Source organism: Pagrus pagrus (genome assembly GCF_965226575.1).
Source record: "Pagrus pagrus genome assembly, chromosome: 15".
In the NCBI taxonomy this organism is placed as follows: Eukaryota; Metazoa; Chordata; class Actinopteri; order Spariformes; family Sparidae; genus Pagrus; species Pagrus pagrus.
The window spans coordinates 17,878,442-17,890,205 of NC_140199.1; the positions used below are offsets into that span (position 1 = coordinate 17,878,442).

The window sequence follows — 11,764 nt, forward strand, 5'->3', positions numbered from 1 at the left end:
ATATTTTACACACCACCAACACATCCTGGTGTAAATACAAAAGTGCCCCTTTGTTGATGCAGCGGGGGAATGAATGAGAAGAGACCCCACATAGAGCAGAGTCTTTTCATCCTCCTTCCCACACATCCCAGCGGTCCTTTCATTCAGCTCGGCTGGCTGATGGACAAGAAGAAGTGATGAAGGGCTCGGTTCAGCCGACACAACAGAGTGCAGCCTTCTCTGAGTTAGTCAGGCCACACTGCGGAGGGTAACAGAGCTGTGTGTCAGAGGGGATGACGTCCATTGACACGGATGTACTGTAGAGTGAGATCACCTGCTCAGTATTAAAGATTAGAGGCTCTTAATGTCCCTGCACACAACCCCATGACTCACGAAACAACTCTGCTTGATAATTAACACTGAGACAGACACATTGTCACCTACAATATGCATGAATAAGAATAAAATATATTGACTTTTAAACTTTATAAATCATTAATTCCTCCTGAAATTTTCGTCTACGTGTCTGCAACGAGTGTGAGACCATGACTGTATTCATCATCTGCTGTTCATAGACAGTACCACCCTGTCTCAACAGCAGATGTCAGGCTTCACACAGATTCAGGTCTTCTGTTCGCCTCCACACATTGCTTTTGCTTAGTTACTTATAAACTCAGATTATAGTGGAGTGTTTTAACTTGTGTGCAAGTGGTCTGGATAAACTATCTCCTCTATGTTGTTCCTGCTGGTGTGTGCATGTTGTCGACCTTCAGAAGAAACTATCTGCTGCAAATATCAGTTGAGCCCTGAAAGCCCCATTAACTTTCCCCTTCAACAGTTTTAAAGTTAAAAAAATATATATATTATTATTTTTCCACTCTGTTTGATAACATCATTTTGGTATCTGCCTTTTCAAACACATTCATTCAGCTAGATGTTTTTATTAAAATATATAATAAAACCAAGGATGGCATTAATTATCATGGCTGCAACATCACATCATTTAAAAAAACAAAAAGTTAATGTCTTACACATCTTTTTATGTAAAATTCCTTAAATTTGGTTTGGTGTTTTTGGAAACTCTGAGTTTTGGCAAGAATTTAAATATATTTTTGTCTGAACATCATTGAGTTGAGGTGATGGTTAGTGTGTTACGTCCAGGGTGAAGAGGTTAAAAGAGAAAAAGCTGGTTTCTTTAATTTGATTTCCAAATGTTCATGTTGGAGCTGGTTATCACTAATTGCTACAATTCGGTTGTTGCTACAACTCTATGTGGGTCACACTGCTGTTTAAACCAGTGTATTATTATTATTTATATACAGTTTGTGTTAAAAAGACTGGTATCTCTCTCCTGCTATAGACAGAGATGCTTTACATTTTGCTTTGTTTGAAACAAACATAAACACTGGGTACTTAGCAGGAGCTCAGAGTCATTCTAAGATCATAAACAGAAGTACAATATACATGATATGACAGGATCTACTGTAGGTTGTTCATATGTAATAGTGATATTGGCCAGCAGGTGGCAGACTTAAATTACATTCAAACTATTTCCCTCAGTATAAAGAAAGGACACAAACAAAATTAAATAATAAATGAAATATTTGTGGATGAATATAAACCTTTAGCGCACAAAACATGAAATGTTTATTATTTTTCTGCATAAGGAGACATTTCATCCTGAAGCTAAAGGCATCATTATCAGAAAACAGTTAATGCAGCCTGTGAAGGACAACAGCTGCGTCCAGGATAGAAAGTGATAAACCAACACAGAGGCATGATGTTTTTGTTTGAATAATCATATTTACAAGTAACCATTTCTTTTAAGCTAAATATTTCCTCCTCAAACACACAAGCCTCTGTTACCTAATATAGATTACACAGACATCCAAAAACGCTGAATCATTTCTCACTGCTTCAAACACCCATCTGAAGGGCAATAATTAACACCATGAAATGTAAGGAAACAGTGAGAGGATGTCAGCTCTCTGCCAGGAATGTCTCAGTCTCAGCGTACTCCAAACCTTATTTTGAATTAACGTCTAGGTGAGGATTGTTTACAGATGGTAGAATGAGGACGCAAGGGGCTGGTTGTGTGTGTGTGCCAGCAGGCCTACCAGAGAATAGGCACGTACAGTCTACAAATGTCACATGTTGCTGCTGCACACATTACACAGTGAGCGCAGGCAGCCAATGGTTTTACCTTAGATTATCTGTGTGTGATAGAGAGAGAGAGAGGGGAGGGCTGAGAGAGGAAAATAAAATAAACACACACACGCACATTACCAAAACACATACCAAAGGTATATTTGGCACAGAACTTTTATTCATGCAAAACAAGTTAAGTCATCAGATCTTTATCAAAGAAAATAAACATTGTCTATTATAAAGCTGTTTTTATTGGAACAATAACAACATAAAGCATGTTGCGAAACATTAAACATCTGTCAAACTGTATTGAAAACACAGACGATCATCCAACTGGAGCAGAAATAAAGCAGACAATGAAACCATAGAGAACATAACGTAGAAATATAAAGCTGCAGGACTCAAACCACTCCTTCCTCAGGGTCGATGAGCGCGGTCCTGCTGGAGAACACGTCGGCCAACATGTGTTTGGGGATTTCTGAGCCGCGGACTTTGAGGGTGTAGCAGGCGTCCTCCACTTTCCCCAGGCTCTGTCGCAGCGTGTGCAGCTTCTTGGACACCTCGTACGGGCCTGTGTTCCCAATGTAGGAGAAGCCGTCGTGGATCTGCCGCAGGAACTGGCTCAGCTGGAAGGGCGTGTCGATGTCGCCGTTGCCCACGCTGCTGATGCACATCCTCATCAGCTCTCCGGTAAGGTCGGCCACGCCGAGCAGGTAGTCTGAGGGCGTCACCTGGAAGGTCAAGACCTGAGCGCCCAGCGGCAGGGCTTCAGCTGAGCCCTTAGGGACAAAAACAATCACACATGAATGTTAACAGACACCTTTGTACAAATTAAACACAGAAACTCTTATCCCAGCATGGTTTATACACAAGTCAGATGGTGACAACTGTATTTACATTTTTACATTGTGTATCTAGTAGAAGCAAAGTCCAATTTCTTCCAAGGATGATGGTGCTTTTACCACAAAACATTGAGGCTTAAGCAATCTTGTCCACATCACAGGCACTCATCATTTTGGAAAATTACAGACAGAGTGGATAAAATTACATAATGACACATAATGCTTCGAAAAGCTGCAACAGTAATGCCCAATGTTGCCTTTGTGTGCCATTATCACCGCTTTGACAGGAAAAGCAAAATGATGTTTGACAGAGTGGGGGAAAGGTCCCACATTGTAGGGTTAGCTAACTTTCTGTCGGGTTTTGCAGTTAGCAATCTCTTCACCACGTGAATGTGGAGCGGTAGTCAACAGACATAGCAGCAAAGAGGAGGATCCTGCTCTCACAGGACCGCCTCTTTATGGAGTTCTCTGTCCTGATTGGATAAAGTGGGCAGGGATACCAGAAAATGTATTTTCTCTTTTACCGCATGAGCGGGAGGAGGAGAGACATTTTACTGACCAAACACTCTTTAATAGTTATTACTGTTGGAATACAGAGCTTTTTAACACTTATTTTAATGAGGATATAGCCAATAGCAGCTTTAAAATGTTGGTGCAGTTGTTGTTTAAAACGCAGAACACTATATGAGATGTGAAAACAAACTGCATGCAGCTGAACTACAAAGTCCTCTTGAAATTTACCTTCGAATCAACCTTCTCTGTCCTCATGAACACCAGCCTGGCGTTGATCTCCTCCAGGCTGATAAGGCTGCGGTGACGGATATAGTGCAGGAAGGAGACGGCCTCCACATACTCCTGGATCCCTAATGCATGAAATTACATTGAACGGTTCACTGCAAGACAAATACTTTACTGCTGCTGCTGCTGCTGAATGTAAACAGGATTTATTTGCATTTGTGATTTTCCCCCCCAAAAAAATACAACCATTACTAAACACAAGGTCAGCTATGTATCAAATGAGCATAGCCTGCAGAGTGTGTATAAACACTACATGGTATCTGCACAGTATAGATCACAGATGCAGATAATGATTCAAATAAAACCTGTTTCCTGTTGCTGTCTTTTGATTCAACAACAGGGGCCATTTTTTGCAGCAGGCTGGGATGACCCCCTCATTTGTTTTCTGGCCCTGTGTAAACAACAATCAAATAATGACAGGACGGAAGACTTTGTGTCCGAAGTTTACTTTTGGAGCGGCAATTGAACTTCAAAGGGCCTCGTATCTCCACGGAGCTAAACCACAGCGTGCTACAGGGAGCTGGGAGGAGAGCGTGGTTCATCTGCAATGATTTTCACTTTTGTTAGGCTTTCAGTCCAAATCACAGCAGCACTTACATGGGGCAAAGCCACTAGAATTAGCTTTCTAAATGTGCTTCCATGTCGTCCCCTGCCACTTTGATTTATTGAAAATCAGATGAATAACTAGGATAGGTACAATCACAGCGCTTTGATTTAACTGACGCCCTGTTGACCATCTAACCACAAACCTTTTTTGTCTAAAGAAGTGTCCTATACATATCATACATATTATTCCTCTTTAGCCTTGATTTGAGGCAACATTGTGTAGATATGCGTCTTCACCAACTGTGAACAGACTCTGTTTTTGTACGTCAGCAGATTCCCTGTGCTAAATTTAGCTCAGAGAGAGAAGTGTGCTCATCAAGCTAACAGCACTGCACCCTTGGTAGGCTGAGTGAGGTACAGTATGTCATACTTGGCTCTGTTTACTGTCTATCAAGCAGTGAACACACTTAAGGTTCAAGGTTGTTTGCTCAGTCATGCTGTTAGATGCTTATCAAAAGTTTCAGATGCTAATTGAGCAGCAGTAAATTATTCATTGGAACTGGCCGGCTGTTAAAGTCTTACTCAAAACAGAAAGTGGTTAACATATTACCAGATAGTTTTTGACTGGTAAGCTCTTCCATTCTTTTATAACTTTAACATTGATTTTTGCTTGTTTAGTCTTGAATATTTAAAAAGGTCCAGTGTGTAGGATTTAGTGGCATCTGGCAGTGAGGTTGCAGATTACGATCGAACACTTTCTTCTACGCTGGCTGCTGTAAAGGACCTTTCTAGAGTCAGAATTTGGTTTGTTCATTCTGGGCTACTGTAGCAACAAGGTGGTGCAACATGGCGGACTCAGTGGAAGAGGCCCTGCTCCCTCTGTAGATATTAAAGGCTCATGTAAAGTAACAAAAACACGACTCTTAGTTTCAGTCGATTATACGCTAATGAAAACATAATTATTAATATTATATTCCATTCCTGCCAATAGATCCTCCTAAATCCTACATACTGGACCTTTTAAGTCATTTTAGGTGCATTGTACGGATGTGTGTAAATCCTTACACTTTTAGTATTGAGATGATCTGTCTATAATTTACTGTTTTGAGTAAATGAAAGGTCTGATTACCACCCATTTTTGTGTTTGCCTCTCAGTTTTCTTAAGTTTAAATAACAGCATATAATAATACTCACATTGTCAAGGGCTTTAAATGAACGGCTTATTTGAGGGACCGTATCCTGTTCTCATATAGTAAGCACTAGTGGTCACATATTTTAAGCCCAGCCCTTATTTGGCAGATTTTTCCTAACCTTTATCAACACACGCCTCAAACATCTAAACATTGAAAGTGTCCCCACAGCTGTGACACTGCCTGAGAGACAATACAACACAATCCGAGGCGGACAGGATATGACATGAAAAGGTTACACAGGCTTTGAGGCCAGCAGGCGGAGTCCAGTTCCTGAGTTTACTGCCAGGAGCTGTTCGTGTTATTTACTCTGAGGCAGCAGTCACCTTTGGTCACTGAGACCCGGAGAAAAAACAAAATATTACTGGAGATGATGTCTAAACAATGACTCAGGAAAAACCAGTTGGAAATTAGAGAGATTTTACTCGCAAAGCTGTTGGAAAAGATGCAGTCCGGCTGTGTGAATGTCCCCAGATGATTTACAGATTAATGGAGCTTAATGTTTGACCACAGAGAGGTTCACTCGGTTGCAGGTGAACCCTGGGAAATGCCCCACCGGTTCACTTGTGTTTGCACTGTCTCATAGCTTCGAGCTGGGTCAGGCAAAACAGCTTATCAAAAGAGCCGCTCTGCCCTGTTATCAGTGGCAATTATGTTCAGATTTAGCCCGCAATATCTTTAATGGTCCTTATATAAAAAGCGCAGACCCATTACACATGCCTGGAGACTTCACGTCCAGCCAAGATTATCTGGAGAGCCCGGTCTCAATCTAATAAAGACGATAAAAATGGAGGAAAAAAAATGAAGCATCTAATTGGTGGGAACTGCCACTGGTCACGTCGCAGAGGATGCAGCGGTGATTCCTGAGTGACCACAATCTAAAAACGACTTCCCCAGCTGCTAGATAACAGCTCAGCCTCGCTCCCAGTAATGCTTTTCCTCCAAACTCTGCAGACATTTTGGCTACGCTGACAAAAACTGATATTGATACTAGGTGGATAACAAGTTTATCAGAGGGTGGGTCTATCAAATCCAGGCCTGCACCAAGGTCACGCTCTCACACTATCAGAGGCCTCACAATAAATCTCAAGAATAAATAGGAAGATGGAGCTGATAGCAGCACAGCAAAGATTGTTTCCCTGTGAAAGCTCCTGCGATATTAAGCTTTTAACTTTTGCTCGAGGTCGTTTGTCCAATCAGGGTTTTATTATTATATTGAGAGAACTCAAATGTATTATTATATTACTGTATATTAGTGTCAGACTCTATGTGTTAGTTGACGCACTAACTGTGGCTGACAGTCGACATTCAGATTTGACCCAGACTAATATAATGGCGGGGAGACAAATTTGATTAAGGGGCTGGAAGAGGAGCCATCTTTTCATGAATGAACTATTCAGCTGGGCAAAGTGGCCTCATTTGTGAATGTCATTGATCAGTGTGTGATCCAATAGGTTTTGTGATTTCTGAATAATGTAATGAATTGATGTGGTGATGGGAGGGATTGGAGAGGACCATTAGGATTCTTTATGGAATTAAATGAAGGTAAATAAAATGAGAATTATTTAATATCTATTGAATCTTGGATAAACTAGCACCTTATTTTTTGCAAATAAGTATAAAAGTGGCTGTTTTGTTTATGCAAAAATGTGTGGAAAATGGAAGCTGTACCCACGTATGATATAAAGTGAAGAGAAATGGCAACCAATTCATCTATAGGGAATGAGATTTAATAATAAAGATCGAGGAGGTGTGTTTGTGATGGAATGATGATGAATTCAGGGTAAGGACTAACGTGCTGTGTACTATGTAAAGCACCTTGCTGTGTATATTTCTTTCAATATATTTGACATTATTTTTTCTGTTTTGTTCCTTTGTTTGTTTGTATTCATAGAGCGTTCTTAAAAAAATTAAACATATATTAAAAAAAGTAAGAAAGACAGATTTATGGAGGGAATGACATATTCGTAAACAGCTTGTTGGTACACAGGTACTGTTTGAATGCCTAAATCTATGTGAGCTTATGCTTAATTATGTACATGTTGGAAGGTATGTATGCACACTGTGTTTACTTACTTACACAGACAGTATGAATGCTGGTTTTTCATGCCTATCTTTTTATTGTTCTTTTGTTATATTTTGTCTTTACTAGAGAATTTTGTAAAAATACAATACAAAAAATGTTATACAAGTAAAGAAATAACCCTTTAAAGCTCATTTGAATTTCATTCAATACTAAAAAAATTGACCAGATGACGTTAACATCTGTACCAAATTTCATGGCAATAGTTGTTGAGATGTTTCAGTCACACTGCTAGAGTGGTTAAAAGCTTTGCTTATTTTCTACTGAGGTATTTTTATTTCAGAAGAAGATAAATGAATTGTGCCAAGCCATGTATGCATTAGTGCTAGAACTGTGTCTTTGGTTCATAAACAGGTGATGGAAATACAAGTAGAGACGGTTACAAACTGCTTTTGCGAAAATGAGGAGAAACAAAAAGACATTAGTGTTTATCTCAAGTCATTTCAGACTGAACATGAGCCATTTACTGTAGATACTGTAAATCCGCATCTACATCGAATCTGTTTTAATTTTGACTAACAATAATACACAGGATGTTTGGAACATCGCTACAGAAATACAACCACAAAATCGGTTGATGGGATATGGAGATATATGATCCGATATCCTGAATACTAGCCGCATATTGATGCTACAATATTTAGTTTTCTCATGACAGGATATAAACACATAAAAAGTTTTTTCTGAAGGACACAAGTTTACTCAAACAGTCTGACTGAGCCGAGTATATCAAATCATGTTTAATGTTTAGTTCAATGTAAACAGTGTCAGTGGGATATTCAATGGGGAATGAGATTGAATCAGCTGAATGATCAACCTTCTCTCTTTGGACATTTAATGTATTAAATAAAGATTATCAAAACAGCCTGTGACTTATTTTAAGCTGGAAAAAAGAACTGCTTGATACTTACAAAATTCCTCTGACGTCTACAATAACATTTTTAAAAAAACAACGATATAGGCACTGAACTGGGAAATCAGAAATGTCCAATTTGTAAGAAACGACCTTGTGCCTCTAGTGTAAAACTGCAAAATACTACAATATTACAAAATAATGAAACAACTGCATAGAGCTTATTAACAAGCAAGTTTGCTTTCTTAAATGAAAAAGATCAACGGAAACTGACCTGGAGTGAACGCTCTGTGAAACTGAAAGATGTCCTCTCCTCTGAGCTCTTCGGCAATTTGACCGATTTTCTGCCTGACTGCATCCAGTTTCACATCTGCTTCATTCAGAATGTCCTCTGGATCTGCCACACTTTCAATCCAGAGAAAACACAGAGAAAATAAAGTTAGACATGCAAGTGTTTTAACCTACTCTACAGCAGAAAGTTAGATTGTGTAGTTCCAGTGCTTTTGGACAGTCCATATGCACAACTGTCCTGAAACTGGACACCAAAGCAGAAATACTTTTTGGAGTTGGGTCACCGATGAATAAACTTTTTCTTCACAATATTCATCATTCAAGAGATTTTAGTTTCACAATTTCCCTTCTGCACCTTATGGCACTTCCAAAACAATATCTAAAGGCTGATGTAGCTTCAGTGTTATATTGCAGGCCTCTTGAAAACAGAACAATTCAAACTAAAGCCACAGTTAGAACAAGTAAATCATCAAATTCAGCTGCTGAAGTAAGTGCAGAAATCTATAAGCCTTCTCAAACTAAACTGCACCAATTAACATGCCTTTCTACAAATCGTATATACCTGGTCACTCTATGTAAAAGAAAAATAGTCCTCTTGCTCTCAATGGTGACGTCTCGACTGATCTTAACAAGACGCTCATATTTGTCATGTCTGGTGTCGAGCTCCTGCTGGAAAACTGAAAAGACATGAAATAACAAGGTTTGTTTGAGTACACACGTCTGAACATTAATGAAATACAGCAACCATGCGGGTGACAAATGCTGTCAAAATGCCAAGGACGTGCAGATACCTTTGAAAACTGTGATGACAGGCGAGGATGGGTTGGCGCTCGCATCGCGATCCTGCCCTGCATCAGCATTTTTCCGAGGACATCCTTCACCTGACGTGAGGCAGAAAGGGTCAGGTGATACTGCAGTTTGTGCTCAGGAACAAACACATTTAGTTAATGACATTTTCTATAAACTGGCCTCATCAAATTGAAGAGGCACTCCAATGATTTTGCACATGAAGATCACTGTAATAGTTCACCTCAATGTCATCAGGGTTATTTTGACCTGAGATGAAACATGTAATGGAAAGTGTGGATGTAAACATGACTGAATTGTGTTGTGTGAATTTTAAGAGCTGGCATTTTTCAGAAAGTATGGATAGCTTGGCCTCTGCTTGACTCGATTTTTTTTCCATTTTGATCTGCACAAGGCAAGTTTACTTACACCATTCAGACTCAAGGGGATTTAAATTGCTTTACAGGGGCGTAGAAATGCTTTTATAATAATAATGAAAGTCCACAAATTGTATTGGAGGTGTGATAATAAATCCCTTGAGAACCTCTTTAAGGTGTGAACTAGAACTGAAACAATAAGCCAACAGACAAAAAGATAATCAGCAATAATTTTGATAACGGATTAAAAGTTTAAGGCAGTTCAAAAATAACAAAATAAAAACAAGTATGCAGCTTCAGTAATATATATACTGTCAATGTTCTCCTCCTGGACATGAAACCATAACTGTGGGTCTGGGATAAAGTGAGGGAGATTATCTACAAATCGAAATATCGATAGATTAATCGAGAAAATAATTATCTAATTGATCAATAATGAACACACGTAACTGATAGTTGAAGCTCTGGTGTGAGCTGTATTATAAAGAGAGTTTCATGCTTCTGCTGTCACTGCTAGAACCACAACATCTACTGATCACACATTAATAAAGTGGAGCTACAGATGATGTTGACAGACATTACTGTAAAAAGAGTGAACATGAATCTGTTTACGACAGCTCAAGCTGAAGAGCTACCATACTGCATGTTAGTGTTGTCATTGTCTAACTATTAAGTTACATAGCCGTTAGCTAGCCGAGTTACCGCATGCTCATGAAAACAAACAACAATACAACTTTATTGAAACGTTTTTCTTCGTTGAGTGAAAAGCCTGACTCACCTTCTCGCTTATTCATACCTTCAGTGTTGTCTCTTAATAAATTAAAAAGAGTTTTAGCTCGTTTAGGGTTTAAATTTGAACCGTTTCAGCCACTGACGTCCGCGCTGCCGACCAAAATATAAGGAGGTATCTGTCAGGATTTTTCAGGGTCTTCAGACAAAACAGCTCCGTTTACACATTAAAGGTATCATCTCTGAACGATAGTAAACATGCTGAGTAAAGTCTTAATACTCTACAGTGCCAAATAAAACGTGTTAATTTGTTTTTAATAACAGGCATCCGTGTGGTCCCCAAGCCTCACGGGGCCTTCGCGCTGTTTACACGCGTATCAGGAAATGAAGAGACGTGCATCATGGGAGATGTAGTGACATGACAAAAAAGTGGTATTTGTTTTATTTACAGCGTTTTGACAACTTCCTCAAGAAAATGTTGTTGATTTTTATTTTAAAATGATTCAAAACAGTTACAAGTCATTGACGAGACACAATGAATTGTTCATTTTGAGATCTAAAACGTGTCCTGGAATATAAACAAATGTATGTTTGTATTTGTTGCTGTTTTCTTTTTTTTGTTGTTTTTTTAATGACGCACTCGGTGTCATGCATGTGAATTGTTTTGTTGTATTGTTGCAGATATCTACCAATTCTAGACATATCCACGTGTTTAATGTATTCAATAGGCAGCGACACAGGCCCGCCCCTGCAGCCAAAACACTTTGTTTTCAGTAAAAAAAAAAAGATTGAGAAACCAGTCATATCCAGTCCCCTCCACCCTAGATTAGCCTGTGTCATTTGTGCTATTAAAAGTATGTTTCATCCAACCTTTTTGATCAGATTACTCGCTTCTCTCCAGTAACCCCTCCTCCAGGGACTCCTGCAGACTGTGTACGTGCCACACAACGGGTGCCAACTTGAGCTTGTGCTTCGCCCTTACACAGCACACTCCCTGTCATTCATACCCGCTTCACTTGTTTATGTAATGGGTGATAGACCGCAGCAAAGTATACAAGACATATCAATATGAACATTAGTTTATGATTAATAAAAAATCCAGTCATAATGTATTAAAATATGCATTCCGATAGTCGGTTTAA

At 39.2% G+C, this 11,764-nt stretch overlaps 1 protein-coding gene across 1 annotated transcript; it reads right to left on the reverse strand.

The window, feature by feature from the left end:
* Positions 1–2,283: 2,283 nt before the first annotated feature.
* tsnax (translin-associated factor X) lies at positions 2,284–10,980 on the reverse strand. The gene is made up of 6 exons (XM_084375408.1): positions 10,672–10,980; positions 9,522–9,611; positions 9,293–9,407; positions 8,714–8,844; positions 3,711–3,832; positions 2,284–2,906 (listed from the first exon to the last, which is right to left on the reverse strand). The coding sequence occupies exons 1-6, from the start codon at positions 10,685–10,687 to the stop codon at positions 2,529–2,531; spliced, it is 852 nt and encodes a 283-aa protein (XP_084231534.1). The 5' UTR covers positions 10,688–10,980; the 3' UTR covers positions 2,284–2,528.
* Positions 10,981–11,764: the final 784 nt, after the last annotated feature.

Coding starts and splice junctions, on each gene's coding strand:
- tsnax (XM_084375408.1), bottom strand. Junction 8,845..9,292: donor CTTTTACATAGAGTGACCAG/GTATATACGATT, acceptor CTGGATTGAAAG/TGTGGCAGATCCAGAGGACA. Junction 2,907..3,710: donor CAGAGAAGGTTGATTCGAAG/GTAAATTTCAAG, acceptor TTTGTCCCTAAG/GGCTCAGCTGAAGCCCTGCC.